The sequence below is a fragment of the Cydia pomonella genome, chromosome 3, assembly GCF_033807575.1.
Source record: "Cydia pomonella isolate Wapato2018A chromosome 3, ilCydPomo1, whole genome shotgun sequence".
NCBI classification, from domain to species: Eukaryota; Metazoa; Arthropoda; class Insecta; order Lepidoptera; family Tortricidae; genus Cydia; species Cydia pomonella.
The window spans coordinates 13,470,445-13,490,487 of NC_084705.1; the positions used below are offsets into that span (position 1 = coordinate 13,470,445).

General features: G+C 38.5%; 1 protein-coding gene across 7 annotated transcripts in view; it reads left to right on the forward strand.

The window, feature by feature from the left end:
- Nucleotides 1-20,043, forward strand: part of LOC133516128 (cadherin-89D) — a 95,907-nt gene that overhangs the window by 24,486 nt on the left and 51,378 nt on the right. For all 7 annotated transcript variants that reach the window (XM_061848877.1, XM_061848876.1, XM_061848875.1 and 4 more), the window contains exon 3: nt 15,834-15,933. In XM_061848877.1, the coding sequence (XP_061704861.1) occupies nt 15,834-15,933 (100 nt within the window). The remainder of the gene's footprint in view (nt 1-15,833; nt 15,934-20,043) is intronic.

Genomic DNA, 20,043 nt, shown 5'->3' on the forward strand with positions numbered 1-20,043 from the left:
TCATGTTTCGTTATCGAATAAATTTACACTAGGGGTACTGAGCGCCTTACATTACGACACTAAGTTTACGTTATAAAGTTTGGAGGTCTTGTAATGTTAGCGTTTTTCAGTTGCTCAAACATTAGCGGAATTAACAACCCTTATCATAAATCAAGTAAGCATCTAACTTAGCTTAATACCAATGTACAAATCCAATTAGTATGTGTACAAATTGCAAATTTAAATGTGCAATAAAGTGTTTTCAGTAAGTAAGTAATTGGTTCTTATAATACTGTTTACAAATTTCTTAATATCTCTCTTTATGATAGGTATATTTATTTTAAACGCTTTATTGTGATTAATTATTATTTTCAAAATAGATGGCAATACAAAGTGTACCTACAAATGCAAATTTCTAACGACATAGCTGGCCTCCTCGCATAGTAAACATTTAATTATAGAATATAAGCAGGGTCGTGATTTCAAGAAATCGATTAAGATCCCAATCAAAACTAACATTTTCTAATGGAGCCGTAGAAATCGAAACCGGCGTAGGTCATGCGCCTGCGACCGGTCCGCGCAGTCGACCTTGGAGAAATCACATTATGTAAACATTATAGAAAGCAAGTTTAAGGGAATGCGGGAGATGACCGAGGATCTAACTTGGAGTTCATTGACCGATTCATGTTTATCACAGCTAGCTTCGCGTCGGCGTGCACGGACCTAGTATTCTTTTGTCACAAAACACCATTAAACTTCTCTCATGACAATAGCAATCTTAAGGACTACCAGGTGCAATCAATAGTGTGTGCTGTTATGACAAGAAAGAACCAACTTTACTTTTATACTTATCTAATTTTTTTCCCATAATTTAAAATGTTGCAAAAAAAAAACGATTCCCTTTATACTTACAATGTCATCTTTCAGTTTTTCATCCACACTTAGCCAGCGCGTTAACTGTCAATCTCATGTATGATTATAGAGTAGTGGGATATCAGCTGCACGTGACGTTGTAAAACGTTCCTAATTATATGTACACACAAGTCAACATAAGTAGCTACCAGTACAAGTATCTAGTGCCAATTAATATCAATGAGTGTATACGAGCTGTAGGACTTTTCCAAAAACAAAATAGTCACCCACCAATGCCAATGCCAGCTTAATTGATCAATAATCGACCAAGAGATTAAAATGTTCACCTAATTGGTATCAGAGATTGACTGGTTGTTGCTTCAAATAGCATCATATCATATCATACCTACTAATATTAATAAGTAAATACTATTCTAACGCCTACTTGTCAAACCGAAACTGACAGCGAAAAACCAGCGAAAGTCAAATATGTACCTACTACGATGTTACAAGAAAGGCTCCAAAAGCTCCGTCTTTATGTTTTTCAACAGGTAGGTGGTGGACCGTAAAGTGTATAAAAACTACATGGAAGCTTCGGCTGGTTCTAATAATAAATAAGCTTTATCTAATATCAATAAATATCCTGGAATATAATTGTCATTAACTGTTCCCTTAAATATCAGATTAGGCATCAAGGATCAGCAAAATATGCTTTCTTAAATATTGATGTATCGGCTACTTTAGCGTTATCAGCCTAGTTAGTTAAGCGTTCTTAGGTAGGTACATTAAAACTCTCGCCAGATTAGAAAACGAAGTGAATCAGTAATCGTGAATTAATGATAAAGAGGCCAATTCAAACTTACATTTTTACATCTAAATAATGTCATTTAGTTATCATTCGCGCGTGCATTTCACTCGTACTTGTATTGACGCGATCGAGACGCAAGAGAAAATGATATCATTTTGATGTCAAAATTTAAATTTGAATGGGGCACAAAGATAATGTCGATGGCGTCACTAGCAAAATTTAAACTTAGTTGCGCACGTTGCTTTCCATCCTCACTTTCATTGCAATGAATTCAACTTACAACTTATGTTTAGTAGAAAAATCTATAAGATTATCTCATTATGGCAACAACTGAGTAGTTTTATTTTTGCTAAAAGAAATATTAGTAATTTATAAGTTTTATAACGCAAAACCGATTAGGAAATAAAATTAAACTAATATAAACCGCGATTATCGTTCCAAAACTCGTTATTTAACTTAAAGAATAATTTTTTTAAGAAAAGATTCGGTTACTTGGCTGCGTGGACAAGATGCCAACCGTTAACGCTCTGTAGCGAACGAAACTCAACTGTCTGTGTCGCACAAATATGGAAGAGTGATAGAGAGAGATAACTACGGAGCGTGAACCATTGGCATCTTGTCTACGCAGCTTGATAATGTTAAAGTGACGTTACAAAGTTTGTGACTTCCCCGTCCCCCTTCTCACAACATGTCACATTTTCTTGACCCCCTCCCGCCCCCTAAACGTGCGATGTAATAAAATTAATGGATGACCCCTTACTATCACAACCCACTTTTTATTTCAGCACAGCTTACTTAAATTCCAATACAATACGAGAGTAACATTCAAGGTTTTACTAATATGTAAAACGTGAGAATGTACAGTCACGCTAATTTAACTTTTACTTCCCACAATACACCAATGGTGTAATTATAAGAATCAAATCCACTAATCACTTTCTAAATTATAACTGATTTAAGTTCGATATCTCAGATAAAAAAGTGAAATTCATTTTTAATTGCAAATATTTTTATTTTCGGCATAGGTAGTAGAGTCAGACCAACATAAGTTGGCAGCGATTTTGATAGCCCAAACAGTGCAAGTGGTAAACGTCATAATTTCATAGAAGTTTCACGTTTAAAATAACTCGTGCACCGTCTGGGCTATCAAAAACGCTGCCAACCTTTTTTTTTATACTACGTCGGTGGCAAACAAGCATACGGCCCGTCTGATGGTAAGCAGTCTCCGTAGCCTATGTACGCCTGCAACTCCAGAGTAGTAACATGCGCGTTGCCGACCCTAGCATCCCCCCCCCCCCCCTCGTTGAGCTCTGGCAACCTTACCCACCGGCAGGAACACAACACTATGAGTAGGGTCTAGTGTTATTTAGCTGCGGTATTCTGTAAGCTGGAGGTACTTCCCCAGTTGGGCTCTGCTCTAGATCTGGAATGACATCCGCTGGCTGTGCCCTACCACACAAAGCGAGATGACATTCACAATGCCCATACCTCTCTTTTGGACGTAGTTTAAGGACGTACCCGGGTCCAAAAGTTATCTTGGTTTGACTTTAGTTATTTGTAAGGTAAACGTCCTACATGTCAATATGATAACACCCCAGTTGACGGCACCCTGCGGTGATCTCTATTGACAATAAAGAAAGTTTAAAGATACACTGGGGCAGTGACGAGCCCGCGGACGCTTCCTCACATATTGTTAGTGGATGCTATATTTAGAATTATATTTTTCATCACACTTGCTCGAAATAGTTATTTGTTTTACAAAGAAGCAAAGTTGTTGTTTAACCGCTCGTGCTAATATTGATACCCGAGTAAGCGAAAGATTCCAAAATTGAACCACGAGCGTAGCGAGTGGTTCGAGAAGTGGAATCTTGAGCGTTGCGAGGGTTTCAAGGCACGAGGGTTAAACAAACTTTGCCTCCGAGTAAAACTACTAACTATGAAATACCAAAAAAAAATCAAACAAAATTAAATCCAAATGAACTTAATTAAAAATTTATCATCTAAAATCATCATTTAAAAGTCAATTCTACCAGCTAACATCAGGAAACGACTCAAAATTTGCATCTGATTACTTTGCGCCACATGTGGATAAAATGCAACTTTCTCATTAGTTTTTAAACAAACAAGAGGGCCTTTACCAGTTGGTGTGGTGAAAAATATCTTATTTCATGAAGGTGTATTGAAGGACAAAGGCCTACATTGTTCCCGCGGGAGTTGTGGATTGTGAAAAAAAGCTATAACTCCCTAAGGAGTTATACCTTTTTTTAAATCATGTCACTAATTCATACAAACCAAGTAGCGTAAATGAGTTTTACTTTTAACATACTGACGTTTATAATTAAATATTTCTGTTTATGTTTAAAGTTTTTTTTTTTTTTCATTTAATGCCGGATAGGTTGTGTGCCTTCTTATTGTACTGATAATCTTATTCTCAAACATATTTTGCAACAAGCAATTTTTGGTATTTCTCTCTTACAATGTAATTTGTAGAAAGCCCTTGAAACCGTTATGGCCTGTTTCTAGACTATAATAAAGCGTGCTTAGAATGTAAACTACGCTTTGATAAGCGCTATTGAGCTGCGAGGTGCGGGATCATTGAATGCCGCGATTCTTATCATGACTTCTTTCCATTCCTACCATGAGTACCGATCATTGATTATATTTATTAATTTATTCATGGGTTTATTATTACTGTCATAAAACGCACCATTAAGACTCGTGTGTGACTTAGTAATTGGAATAAAATTTTAATTAATATGTTTGACCGTCTAATCTGTTCAGATATTAGGGAGCTCTTCTTTATCTATTATATATGTATTATATTTTTGGAAGTCGACTGTACCCGAAGACTTGTGAACGGAAGATTAGATTCCTGGTATAGTTTTAGAGCTTGAGTAATTGTGATTCTTCGCGGTTGTACAACTCACAGCTTATAATAACGTCGTCCTTGATATAAAACTTGGAAATAAATATAGTGCACATAAGCGACATATATTCCATATACCCCGAAGGTACAGAACAGAACAAGCAGAAATTACGACTAGTAGCTTTTGCCCGCGACTTCGTCTGCGTGGAATTAGTATTTTTTTTAATTCTCTGCTTAAGAATTTATTGATTCCCCAGACAAACTTCCATCCTCCTTTTCACCCCCTTAAGAGATGATTTCTGGGATAAAACCTACCCTATGTCCTTTCCCGGGACCCAAAATATACCAAATTTTATCGAAATCAGTTGAGCGGTTTAAGAGTGAAGAAGTAATAGACACACTTTCGCATTTATAATATTAGTCTGGATTGTCATGATAAAAAAAGATAAACAAGTAGTAACAAGTTATTTAATTGAATAACGTTTCCTTTTTTATAAAAATGTAGTTGTATTGCATTGTATTCGTAGATTGTATGCACCCGGGTATATGACCCGGGTATGTCCTTAAACTACGTCCAAAAGAGAGGTATGGGCAATGTGAATGTCATCTCGCCTTGTGTGGTAGGGCACAGCACAGCAGATGTCATTCCAGATCTAGAGCAGAGCCCAACTGGGGAAGTACCTCCACCTTACAGAAAACCGCAGCCAAATAACACTAGACCCTACTCATAGTGTTGTGTTCCTGCCGGTGAGTAAGGTTGCCAGAGCTCAACGAGGGGGGTGGGGTTAGGGTCGGCAACGCGCATGTAACTCCTCTGGAGTTGCAGGTGTACATAGGCTACGGAGACTGCTTACCATCAGGCAGGCCGTATGCTTGTTTGCCACCGACGTAGTATTAAAAAAAAAAAAAAACTAAACTATAAGTATAATATCCATTGTATTTTATATCGTTGTCATTACCTACTTTAAAAAAATGTCACACGTAAAAAGCCTTTTGTGAAGTCGCGGAGCTGTCAAGTTGAAATGTTTTCTCAATCATGTGACAAGTGAACTCGCTGTGTTACTCTGAGTAAAAGTTGCGGTATTTTATCTTTGATCCATCTACAGGCCACCGGTATTATGGGAGTTATGAGAACCTCTCTGTCTGCTCTGTTGCGATCAGTGTGATAGCATGATTGGTGTTAGGGTTCCATTCAAGTATAACTTATAACGATCTAAAACAGTGAAGAGTTCTAGTTTACAGTAACTAATGTAATTATTGTGTAATCATTAAGGCTAGGGTCAGATTTGTAATTTAAATGAGCGGAAATAGAATATATAATTTTGCTTCAAATACGTGGCACTAACAGTAATTGGATAAATTATTATCCAGTGTTGAGTTTATAACAATAACAGTATATTTAAATAAGATCGATAATTTTGCCTGGAAACTTAGGAAGACAGCTGCGTGCGAGCCGATAAAGTACAATTTATTTCTTCCCTGCATCTGTATGCACATTTTTTTTTACTCCAGCAGAGCAGAGAATCAATATCTTGCTGTAATAGCCTCCTAAGTCCTGCGGTACCAAATTTTGTACATAATAAAAGTCACCCTTCAGTCCTAGCATTGAGTAAATTACTATAGTAATAAACACCGATAGTACATATTTCGGTACAAAATGTTTAGTTGCCCCGATTTCAAATTTGAATCGCGGGAGTATTCCGACAATCCATAGAGTTGTTAAATACTCTTTTTAATCATTTGGCAGCTGTCAACTATCAAAGTAGACATAGCTGTTAAAACCACTCGAGTGAAAATTTAACAATGGCGGGTGCACGACGTAAAGGTAAGTTTAATCTTAATAAATCTTGCGAATATTTGTTGTTTTTACTGTCGTTTTGTGAACAGCGTGTAAATTAAAGATGGAAACTTAAAATAAATGGATACTTTTAAGGATTGAAAGTAAATAGACGTATTGCTCGACAGAAAAATGTTTTTGTACAATTTTTTGCACTTCTAGACTCAATTACAAGTTTATTTTTTTGACGATTTTAATGTTTTCTGATGTTTATTGCAGTTCTGAAAGATCAAGATATACTTGAATGTCTTGACAATTCCGAATATGACGACGACGATGGTGATTATGATGATGATGGTACAGATGACTATTTCGTTCCTGTTAATCGAATGGATTTCGAAACTTCGAGTAGTTCTTCATCGGAAGATGTGTTAGATGTGTTGTACATCTAATCGCAATTGCTATATGTTATTTCATCAATAATGTATACTATTTCAAGTAATTTTGATCTCATTTTGAAATGCTAAATAAGCAAGATTAAAAACTAATACGTTGGTTTCATAATTATGTTTAATAATGGATCTCAATATTGAATTATAAAAGAAGACTTTTATTTTTTTGCTAAGCGTACCAATGAAAAGTTTTGTTTTTGGTTTGACATTCAAGTATGTTACACATTTGATTCTAATTAAGCTAAACATTTTGATAAGTATGTTTTTAGGAATAATTGTTGAGAACTGTCATGTGATTACTGAATAAAGAAGAAAGGACTGATAATTTTATAAGAATTTATTTTTTCTATTGCAGTTTATGCTGAAATTTTATAGAAACATTGTTTCTAATTTATTTTTTATATAATATTATAATTAAAACAAGCGTGTCTCTGATATCTGCCTATTATTTTTCTTTACTAAATGTAAGACCCGAGATGTAACTCGAGCCCAATGTACATTTACATGTACATTTATTTTTTTCGTGTCGTAAAACGCCATCTGTTGGCCACCGGCATATCTTGCGAGTCGTGGGAGGAGCTTGCGACTAGGAGATCAGACTGGCGAGCTGCTGTCAGTACGGGTCTTGACAACTTTGAACGCACCCGGCTTGAAGATCTTGACGCCAAACGTCAGCTCCGAAAAACGCGGCCCAAGCCCTCCTACAACTATACATACAACTCATCTGGACAGCTCTACTGTGCTCCGTGCAGCCGAACTTTTAAGACTAAATTTGGATTTGCAAGTCACGCTCGCGCCCATGCGCGTAATAGTTAATAAATAATATTTAAAAACAATATTAATAAAAAAAATAAAAATAACTTATCAGGATGTCGCCGTCGACGGATACGTCTGGGAGGACATCATCATCACATTTATTTGTACAAAAGATAGGACGGTTTAATTTATGTTATCGCGCTCTTTACATACCGTACATACACATAAAAATGATCCCAAACCTAAAACTTTTCTAATTTTGATGCTACAAGGTAAAATCTGTTCAGGGCTGACAGCAAATATTTATTATGTACGTTTAAAAAAAGCTGGGACTTAGGAGGATAGGTAACAGTCCGTGGAGTTATTTATGCAACGTATGAGCTTCCGGTCGTCTGCGTAAAGTAATGTGCGAGAGTGGTGATCGCTATCGATTTCAATCAATTTCCTAGACACATGTATTGGCGTCAGTGTGATCAACCATTATAAGTCTCTTTTTCCAATTTTGAAATTAAATTGACATTAAGACATTGTACTATTTTTGACACAAATTCTTAAGATATTTTGTTCTTAGACTGCAAAAGTTGAAATAACCTAGAAGCGTATTCTGATTAGAATAACAGGTGTCTTTGATCTTCATTTGTTACAGATGTGTTCTTCCAGTGTAAAAAGTGACGTTTCTAGTTGGAAAATCATTACAGACCATATCCATAACAAAACTAGAATACGCCTGCTACTAATGAGAATGTATATTATAAATTATAATCGATTAGTTGTTAAATGTTAACTTAAAGGAACCACATAACTCAATATCACATCGATGCACGTTAACTAATACGATATTGTGTATAGGGATTGCAATCCGGTCCGGCGGATCCGGTAATCCGGCCAGATCCGGCACTTTTCAGGAGCTACCGGATCCGGTAAAAATCACCGGATCTGGACCGGATCCGGTCAAATAAAAAGAACGCCTAAATACGGCACGCACTGTGCGGTTTAGATGAGGAAAAGGCGACGGATGAGAGGTATGAAGTTGAACAGAGCATAAAACGAATGAAAAAGTTTAAATTTTGTTAAATAAAAATATATTTATTATGACGATGACTGGGAACAGAAGTTGCCTTTCATGTTGGTGGCACGATACGACGATTACATAAATACTGTAATTGAAGGAAAAATTAAACGATGGAGATGCCATGGAAGGCATTTGTAATTTATGCTAAAGAGAAGAAAAGAGTGTCATAATGTTGTGATAGGAGATTAAAAGTAAACAAATGAGCAGGATTAAGTCGGCGGTACTCAACCGACTAGAATTGGGCTAATCAATCTGTGTTACATGTGTGAATGAATATATGATTGTAAGTTTGTATTGAAAATGAATGTATGAAATGAAATGATAACATTGATAATCTTTAGTTTGCTTCGATTTTATATATATATATATATGATAAAATATTGTTTATTTTCTATTCAAATTTGAGAGAGAATCTTTTGTATTTACAATTTCATCCAATCTTATGCAATTTCCTTCATGGTACATGCTACTGTACGTCTAGCCAAGCTTTCTTAGGGAGTCCCTTTCCGCGATAGATTTCAATCCTACGCTCTATTATTTTTCGTATGAGATCTTCGTGTCGTGTTCCATTCCCTATAATTTGACCAATATAATTTTCTGTAAATTAAAAAAAAAGTTAATTTTTTTAAATCATACAATCTACTACTTTCTTGGGCAAAAAATGAGGGAAAATTTAATATCATTTTGGTTAATAGTAAAATATCTTATTTTCTTACTAGAATGGATGTCAACGTTACAAAGAATTCAATCAAGGAACAGTTACAAAACCTTGTCTTTTCAAGGAGTTCCAATTCCCACCTCACATCCCATTACCGGGCTTTGGAAACTAATCAAATTTATAATTGTAAACGAAAATTTGAGCACTTGTGAATGGTTATATATAATAAATGACCAATTTCATATTTTGGTTTTTAAGTGATATTGACAATGTCACACTTTTTACTACTAAGGGTTATTTTATTGTTAAGAAGTTATTTATTAACTTCAAATTATAGATTTAGGAATACGTATTACGCAAAAAACTATAAAAATATGTCATTTAATTAACTTTGATATCCCTATACCAAATCGGATCCGGTCCGGCCGGATCCGGCCGGGTTATGGCCAAAATCCGGCCGGATTGAAAATCAATCCGGTTTGCAATCCCTAATTGTGTACCTTTTGTTTGAAGCTCGACGTTAGATGCCTTTCCAGTTAACGTGACGTAATATGTCGCTACCAGTACAATTTAAGCCGATCGTGGGAAATTATCAAAGTCATTCTTACTACAATCCATATCACCTGTAATCATTATATCATTTAAATGAACAGTGAGATTAACTGTAGTCATCAATTATAATTAAAATAAGTTTCGCTTTTCTTTGTTCGTTTACTTTCTTTATTCGGAATTCTATAATTAATACAAAATATATGCCTTTGTTATAAATTGTACCTATGAAAAGTACTTTCTATGAGATACTCGTAATGTACGTTATATAAAGTAATTACTATATTTTATTCTACAATACGGGTTTTATGCCTTTTCTATCAACTGAATTAAATAGAAAATGAAAGTAGCTAATCCGCTGACTAAATTGTTAATAATCCTGCAACAAAACAGTGAGTTAAATCAGTGTCAAATCGATTATGGCGTGGGTTGCGTCATTTCCCGTATTTATCAAGAATAAAAATCCAAAACATTCTACGAAGAGAAATTTTGAAGTGACAAACCAGTTTGAAATTAGTAATCGTATTTATTTTATTTATGTGTCTTGGGTATCGTTTTTATTTATGGTTAATATGTCTAACGACCCGGTTTAAACTTTAAAATACGTCAAACATTTGCTAAAGATACGATATGGATTAGATAAGTCAGTGTCAAATGTGACATTTGTTCAAACAAAAACGTCACTTTTGACAGTGACATATCGAATCCATATCGTATCTTTAGGAAATGTTTTGACGTATCTTAAAGTTCGGATCGGGCCATAAGTAATAGAATAAATATAAGCTAGCCCTGGAAAACGGCATACGATAGTGTATCAACTACGAGTACCTATGTATACCGCTCTAGTTATTGAAGCTACTTAAAACATACGAGTTCTTAGTTTCGTGTACTATAGCATCATTATGCTGTACCTAATATATAATTGGAATATTGCTAGACGTTTCTATTGAAGTAGAGTCAGGGTGACTTCAAAAGTATTTACGGCGGACGCCTGCGATTTTCTCAAGGCTAATTAGGCGAGTTTAATACTACCATACGTTTAAGTTTCGAGGGAACAAAAACGAATTGCCAAATAAATCATCATAAGAAAGTGAGTCACTTGCAATGGCTCGCTGTCAAATAGTGAAAAGAGAAACTGCTAATGCAAACAATGATTGCACATCCCGAAGCTGAATTGGTAATAAAGCCATTAGGTTTAAGGGTTGGGAAACTCGATGCCGATGGGAAATTCGCCATAACCGGTGTCGTCACCAGATTTGTCGCGGAACCTCTGTTGACTGTCCGTTGACTTGCGCAAACTTGGGCTCTAGTTCTGAGAGGTAATAAAATCTCAACGTTGGATATGGGTCAGCGAATCTATGTAAATTTAGTGAACGGATGCAATAGGTATTTGTTTGAAGATCGCTCAGTTTGGACACTGCAAAATAATTGATCGCAAACTATAACATTGCATCATAAATTTAAAACCAAATACAAATATTTATTCAAATATCCTCATCTTAGCACAATCTCCCGAAGCATATTAGCATACTAAGTCCAAAGTCCACTCGGCAAGCTTATGCACCCCAATTATTGTCTGACTCTGAGGCACTAAATTTACATAGATTCGCTGACCCATATCCAACACTATGAGTAGGGTCTAGTGTTATTTGGCTGCTGTTTTCTGTAAGGTGGAGGTACTTCCCCAGTTGGGCTCTGCTCTAGATCTGGAATGACATCCACTGGTTGTGCCCTACCACACAAAGCGAGATGATATTCACAATGCCCATACCTCTCTTTTGGACGTAGTTTAAGGACGTACCCGGGTCCAAAAGTTAGTGTTCCGGTCATAGAGTTAAAATTGACAGAAAGAATTTGACTTACGAGTATGACAAACTGTGACAATGCAATGGCGGACGGTTGAAAGCGTGCGTGTAGGCGAGTTATTTTTAAATAAAAAACAGCACTGTCAAAGCGTGGAATCAAAGCGTTTTTAGGGTTCCGTAGCCAAATGGCAAAAAACGGAACCCTTATAGATTCGTCATGTCCGTCTGTCTGTCCGATTCTGTCACAGCCACTTTTTTCCGAAACTATAAGAGCTATACTGTTCAAACTTGGTAAGTAGATGTATTCTGTGAACCGCATTAGGATGTTTACACAAAAATAGAAAAAAAACAATAAATTTTGGGGGCTCCCCATACTTAGAACTGAAACTCAAAAAATCTTTTTTCATCAAACCCATACGTGTGGGGTATCTATGGATAGGTCTTTAAAAATGATATTGAGGTTTTTAATATAATTTTTTTCTAAACTGAATAGTTTGCGCGAGAGACACTTCCAAAGTGGAAAAATGTGTGCCCCCCCCCCGTAATTTCTAAAATAACAGAATGAAAAATCTAAAAAAAATATATGATATACATTGCCATGCAAACTTCCACCGAAAATTAGTTTGAACGAGATCTAGTAAGTAGTTTTTTTTTAATACGTCATAAAATTTAAAAAAAAAATTTTTTTTCATCAGACCCATACGTGTGGGGTATCTATGGATAGGTCTTCAAAAATGATATTTAGGTTTCTAATATCATTTTTTTCTAAACTGAATAGTTTGCGCGAGAGACACTTCCAAAGTGAAAAAAAGTGTGTCCCCCCCCCCCTGTAACTTCTAAAATAACGGAATGAAAAATCTAAAAAAAATATATGATATACATTGCCATGCAAACTTCCACCGAAAATTGGTTTGAACGAGATCTAGTAAGTAGTTTTTTTTTAATACGTCATGAAATTAAAAAAAAAAAAATTATTTCATCATACCCATACGTGTGGGGTATCTATGGATAGGTCTTCAAAAATGATATTAAGGTTTCTAATATCATTTTTTTCTAAACTGAATAGTTTGCGCGAGAGAACCTTCCAAAGTGAAAAAAAGTGTGTCCCCCCCCCCTGTAACTTCTAAAATAACAGAATGAAAAATCTAAAAAAAATATATAATATACATTACCATGCAAACTTCCACCGAAAATTGGTTTGAACGAGATCTAGTAAGTAGTTTTTTTTTAATACGTCATAAAATTAAAAAAAAATTTTTTTCATTAAACATATACGTGTGGGGTATCTATGAATAGGTCTTCAAGGTTCCGTAGCCAAATGGCAAAAAACGGAACCCTTATAGATTCGTCATGTCCGTCTGTCTGTCCGATTCTGTCACAGCCACTTTTTTCCGAAACTATAAGAGCTATACTGTTCAAACTTGGTAAGTAGATGTATTCTGTGAACCGCATTAGGATGTTTACACAAAAATAGGAAAAAAAACAATAAATTTTGGGGGCTCCCCATACTTAGAACTGAAACTCAAAAAATCTTTTTTCATCAAACCCATACGTGTGGGGTATCTATGGATAGGTCTTTAAAAATGATATTGAGGTTTCTAATATAATTTTTTTCTAAACTGAATAGTTTGCGCGAGAGACACTTCCAAAGTGGAAAAATGTGTGTCCCCCCCCCCCGTAATTTCTAAAATAACAGAATGAAAAATCTAAAAAAAATATATGATATACATTGCCATGCAAACTTCCACCGAAAATTAGTTTGAACGAGATCTAGTAAGTAGTTTTTTTTTAATACGTCATAAAATTTAAAAAAAAAATTTTTTTTCATCAGACCCATACGTGTGGGGTATCTATGGATAGGTCTTCAAAAATGATATTTAGGTTTCTAATATCATTTTTTCTAAACTGAATAGTTTGCGCGAGAGACACTTCCAAAGTGAAAAAAAGTGTGTCCCCCCCCCCTGTAACTTCTAAAATAACGGAATGAAAAATCTAAAAAAAATATATGATATACATTGCCATGCAAACTTCCACCGAAAATTGGTTTGAACGAGATCTAGTAAGTAGTTTTTTTTTTAATACGTCATGAAATTAAAAAAAAAAAAATTATTTCATCATACCCATACGTGTGGGGTATCTATGGATAGGTCTTCAAAAATGATATTAAGGTTTCTAATATCATTTTTTTCTAAACTGAATAGTTTGCGCGAGAGAACCTTCCAAAGTGAAAAAAAGTGTCCCCCCCCCCCCCTGTAACTTCTAAAATAACAGAATGAAAAATCTAAAAAAAATATATAATATACATTACCATGCAAACTTCCACCGAAAATTGGTTTGAACGAGATCTAGTAAGTAGTTTTTTTTAATACGTCATAAAATTAAAAAAAAAATTTTTTCATTAAACATATACGTGTGGGGTATCTATGAATAGGTCTTCAAAAATGATATTTAGGTTCCTAATATCATTTTTTTCTAAACTGAATAGTTTCCGCGAGAGACACTTCCAAAGTGGTAAAATGTGTGTCCAAAGTGGGAAAATGTTGAACAAGATCTAATAAGAAGATTTTTTTTAATACGTCTTAAATTGTACGGAACCCTTCATGCGCGAGTCCGACTCGCACTTGGCCGCTTTTTTTAATCTCCTTATTCGCGGGAAATTACCATAACCATGTTTTTTGAAATGCACAAACAATAATTTAGCCATTTACCTAATTAGTCTCTATATACATAATGATTTAATAAGAAGGGCATTAGTTATCCTAATTTTCAGGAAATTATCCTATTGAACTTACTGGCCACACTCCTGTTTTGCATGAAATAACTTGATTTTACGCACGTTAACGTAATAAACTAATAACTTACCTATGAACAGTTATTCTGTCTCTTTTTTTCTTCCGCTTGGAACATTTTTTACAACATTTAACCACGCATGCCTGCATTTTTTTTCTTTCTACAATTCACTCCAATGAGACGTCTAGATCCGACTGACGGCAGACTGGTGGATGATAGCTCAATGTGTGTGTGTCGCGCGTAAGTAGAAGACAATTGGTGGATGATGGAATCCTAGTTGTGTATTACCAAAACTACGTCCGTAGTATTATTAGTCCAAGGTTCCGGTTTCTTCACGATGTTATGTTGTATTGACTAGTTTAAGAGCCCTTGATGATGATGATGATGAATGAGTATGCAGTAAAAATGAGTATGCAAATTTGGAATTATAACCGACGAAGAAAACGATCGGATCCTCGGACTTACTCCAATTTGGAAAAGATGTATCAAAATACAGGGTGATTCATGAGACGTGAGCTGGACTAAGCCTACACAATCAGTAAATGTTAATGAATCGTTCATCATCATATTTAAGTAAAACAATCACGCTTTTTATCTGTTATTTAACTTTTTCTTAAAGACAAATTTGATTATCTACAATCATGGACACCCTACAACACTTAATTAACAAAGATAAAACCTCTTTAACCGTTATGACAGCACTTTGATTATGAAGAAAATAAAATGTCACACTTGAGTGAGATACGATTTTATGAAAGTAACCAGACTCCGATGACATTCAATTTGTCACTTATTATGGATAAAACAAAGAGGGTGTCCATAAATATCGTAAATAAAATAAAACTCTTTTTTTTGAACAGTAAAAATTAAATTAACGTTAATCTTACAAATACTGGTACGAAACAGTTGCTGATAATTTACCGAATATGCAGGCTTGATCCTGCTCACGTCTCCTGAATCATCCTGTATAAATCAATTATCTTTATTTATTTAATTTAAAGTAAGTATAGCAATTGGAAACTTTGTTATCTAAGTATATGAGAAACAAAGTTTCTCGTTTTATTTTTAATATTTATATATTAATATTGAGCCGTATTAAAATACTCATGACATAGAATTAATTCGACTTATGTTCTTATTAAACCTAGTCGTAAAGAAGAATTTAAACCAAAACCGTAACCCCAATAGGAATTGTCTATAAGAAGATAGGGATAACTACAAGGCCAAATAAGTAAATCAGTGGCTAAGTGACAATAGTATCAACGAGACAATGGACCTATTCCCATCCTAACACAATTCGAACGGGTCCAGATACTTGCGAAATATTTTCACACAACGCTTTCAATGGCCTATTCTAACGTCGCTAGACATATCAGGGTATTTGGTTATTGTAGGTATGGGAGAATCTCTATTGATATATTAGAATGTGTGTAGAAAGACGATTATGTATAAAATCTTCATTGTTTCAGGTTGCAATTTCTACCCCGTTGGCGAGTATCTGAAATTTGTCAGAATACCGGAGAATCTACAAGTGGGTGATGAAGTTTTAAAAGTGGAAGTTCATCCAAGGTTAGTTCTGGATTATTATAAAATAGACCTAATGTATCTTGTATATCAGTGTTACAAGTTAATGAAATATGGTGATGGTATTTTTTGATGTATCTAAACAAATATGTCGGTCAAGTACGTGATGATAAATAGATATTGGTCAAGACAAAACAATGTACCTATTCGTTATTCGTTATTCGTATTCGCGGGCTGGGTTTCCGCAACTCGACGTCGCAATTCGCGCCTATTTTGCGTGATGGTGGGTTGACGGCACTACTCCTGCCAACCCAACTCTACCAGGAAGCCTAGCAGACCCTTGATGTTGCCGACGACTTCTGGGAGAGAGCCCGGGGAACCGAGGTATTGTGCCCGGTATTCTGCCACCCCTGGGCATTCAAGAATGACGTGGGCGGCTGTCTCCTCCTCCTCCATGCACGCTCTGCAGAGGGGGCTATCTGTAACACGTAGGGTTAATAGGTGTTTGTTTAGTGGGGCGTGGCCGGTTATGGCCCCAGTCAAAAGCCGGAGCTGTGGCCTCTTCAGCTGTCTCAGCCTCCTCGACAAACCGGGGTCGATTGTCGGGAGGGCCTCCTTCGCCTGCCTGCACGTGCCTAGGTTAGACCAGTACTGTTGGTGTTTTACCTTGGTGTTGCGTCTCAGCATGTTCCGGAGCCAGGCATAAGGCAGAGGTATGATTGGCTCCGGTCCTGCCACCCTCAGTTCCGAGCCACCTCTCGCCAATATGTCGGCTGCATCGTTCCCTCGCGAGTTGCTGTGTCCCTTAATCCACTGCAGAGTTACGCTGGTGGTGGTGCTTACCTCTGACAGAGCCTTGTGGCATTCGTAGATTAGCCCTGAGGTCAAAGTATAACTTTGCAGAGCTTGCAGTACTGACCGACTGTCGGAGAGTATGCGGATGGGGTAGTCCTCTACTTTCCTTGAGACGATTGCGTGTGCTGCCATTATGATGCCCATACATTCCGCCTGGAAGACTGTGTTGTGGGCGCCTAGTGGTGTTGAGATATGTATGTTTAGGTCCTCTGAGAATACTCCCGCGCCAGTGCCTGACCTTGTCTTTGATCCATCCGTGAAGATTCTCAGCTCTCTCGGGTTAAGTCCTTCACGAGGTTCTTCGTGTAACTGTATCTTGTATTTCTTGTCGAAGATGTATTGCCTGGGTATCCTGTCAGTCACCGCTTCTATTAGCGGTTCCTTACCTATCGCCTCGTAGAGGATCTCGGTGTGTGGTACCCTGGGTGGTCTCCAGAGATTCGATTTTTTGAGACGTACCGCCGAAGCTAGCGCTTCCTGTTGTATAAAGAGGTGCAGCGGCGGCAGGCCCAGTAAAGCTTCCAGGGCCGCGGTTGGTGTTGTCCTCATGCAGCCCGTAGTCGCCAAACAGGCCAACCTCTGGAGTCGTTGTAGTTTAGCTTCAACTGTGGATAGTTTGGTGCGTGGCCACCAAACTATTGCACCGTAGCTTATTATTGGTCGTATGACTGCCTGGTAAAGCCATAGAGTGATCTTGGGGGTTAGCCCCCAGGTTCTACCCACCATTCTACGACATTGCCAGAATACGACCGTGGCTTTGTCAATTTTGCCGTTTAAGTGATTACTCCAATTCAATTTGCTGTCAAGTATTACCCCTAAATACTTTACCTCTGCAGATAGTTGGAGTTCAGTGTTGAACAGTTTGGGAAGGCAGAAGTTTCCCAAGTTGCGTTTGTTGGTGAACATAACCAGCTCAGTTTTGTTGGGATTGACTGAGAGTTCGTTGTTAATACACCAGCGCTCCACGATGGCTAGTGCAGAGCGGGTAACATCGCATACCGTACCTGAATGATTGCCGCTCGTCAGTATCACTATATCGTCAGCATAGCCGATTGTGTAATAGTGATTGTTGTTTAGTGTGGTGATCAGGTCATTCACCACCAGGTTCCATAGTAGTGGTGATAGGACTCCTCCTTGGGGGCATCCTTTTGCCACTAATGCTTGTTGTGTTTCGCCCGTCCCGAGTTTGATGGTTCGCTGGCTCAACATGTTGTTTATCCATTCTGTCATAACTGCATTCGCGCCATGTCTTACCAGTGCTGCTGTAATGCTGCTGAACCTGGTCCTGTCGAAAGCCCCTTCTATGTCTATGAAGGTTCCTAAGCACATGGATCTGTTCTTGATCGCCACCTCAATCTTACTTACCACTGCATGAAGTGCCGATTCTGTAGATTTGCCAGGGCTATAGGCATGTTGGTTTGGATGCAAGGGCACATTAATTAGCACCCTCTCCCTAAGGTACCTGTCACACAACCTCTCTAATGTTTTCAGCATGAAAGAGGTCAGACTGATGGGCCTGAAGGATTTGGGGTCCGAGTAGTCGCTTTTACCTGGTTTCGGTATGAAGATAACCTTGACCTCCCTCCATTGCTTCGGCACGTATCTGTGTGCCAGACAGGCGCGCAGAACGATGGTCAGCTTCAGAGTGAGATGCTTCCCGCCCCATTTAAGAAGCGCAGGGAAGATCCCATCCATACCTGGAGATTTGAAGGAGTCAAAGCTGTTTAGGGCCCACTGCGTGCGCTGCGGGCTGATTACCTCATATGTCTGTAGCCACTCGCCTTCCGTCGGGGTGGTTGTCTCCATCTCGTTCCAACTTACTGGGTGCGATATCACGCAGTCCGGGAAGTGCGTTTGCACTAGGACCCGTTCCGCCTCCTCCGGTGAGTTTGTGAGAGAGTTGTCTGGCTTACGCAGGGATCCTAAGGTTATGGTCGAGTTGGTAGAGAGGACCTTCCTTACCCTGTTGGCCTGCGTGGTGGTCTCGATGTCTGTACAGAATTTGCGCCAAGAGTTTGTGCTTCTGTACCTGAGACGTTTTTTGTACTTGGCCTTGGTGGACTTATAGTTGTCCCAGTCCTCGTCAGCGCCTGTGTTCATAGCTCTGTTCAGTTGCCTCCTCATCTTGCCCCTGAGTCTCTCCAGCTCAGGTCCCCACCAGTTGTTTTTCCCTCTGCTTCTGGTCGGTGGGGTCGATAAGGGGCATGCTTGATGGTAGCAATCCAGAATGGTGCTCGTGAGAATGCTTACCTGTTCCTCTATGCCCGCTGTGCCTTCTATTCTAGGGGGACCCTCCAGCTGTTTCAATGTTGTAGACAATCGCACCGTGTAAAGGTCACGATTCATCTTGCGTGGGTTCCGCCTGGGCACTGCTGCTTGTGTTTCTACCTGAATGTCAAATCGAATCCACTTGTGGTCTGAGCACGATACCTCCTTCGATACATGCCAGCCCGAGATTAGTCTCGATGCTTTTTCGGTTGCTAGGGTCAGGTCAATGATTGTCCTGCTGCGTCTGTTTACAAATGTCGGTTCTGAACCTGTGTTAAGGAGGTTGAGGTTTGTAGTGAATAGGTACTCGACGAGCTTCTTACCTCTCTCGTTACCTGCTTCCATCCCCCATAGGGGGTGATGCGCGTTCGAGTCGGTGGCCACGATGAGCTCGAGCCCTGCCTCTTCGCAGTAGTTGACCAGCCTTGCCATGTCGTGCGGTGGTGGTTCTTCAGCCTCCGGCATATACACAGAGGCTACTACCACCTCCTGCAGGCTGGAGTCTTGCGCCCCGTGCAGTTTTATAGCGCACAGGTCTCTGGAACAGAAGCTCGTTAGAGGTTGCGCATGTATGTTATTGGTTGTGTAGATGCAAGCCCGGGGGTTGTCCGGGCCCGAGTAGACTGTTAGCTTACCTCCTAAGTTGCGGAGTCCGCAGACAGAGCCCCTTCTGACCCACGGCTCCTGGATCAGAATTACGGCTGTTGTGTTGTCCTCCAACCACTTCCGGATCTGCGCCGTCGCCGTTTCGCTGTGGTGGAGGTTGGCTTGGAGGAATTTACCAATGGGCGAAGGGAGTTCCTTCACAAGGATCACCCTCCTCCGCCGACATCGGCTCCTCCTCCTCCTTGTCGATGGCCAACTTCCCTAGCCCCTGCGCGCATTCCCCCTCACTCTCCGAGGAGTCACGAAGAAGTTCTTCTTCGTTCTCCTCGGAGACGGAGGGAGGTTGTGCTGGAGCTTGCGACTCAGGCACCTGGACTTCGTCCATGGGTTCCTGCGTCGCCCCGGAAGTGTCCATGGGCTCGGACG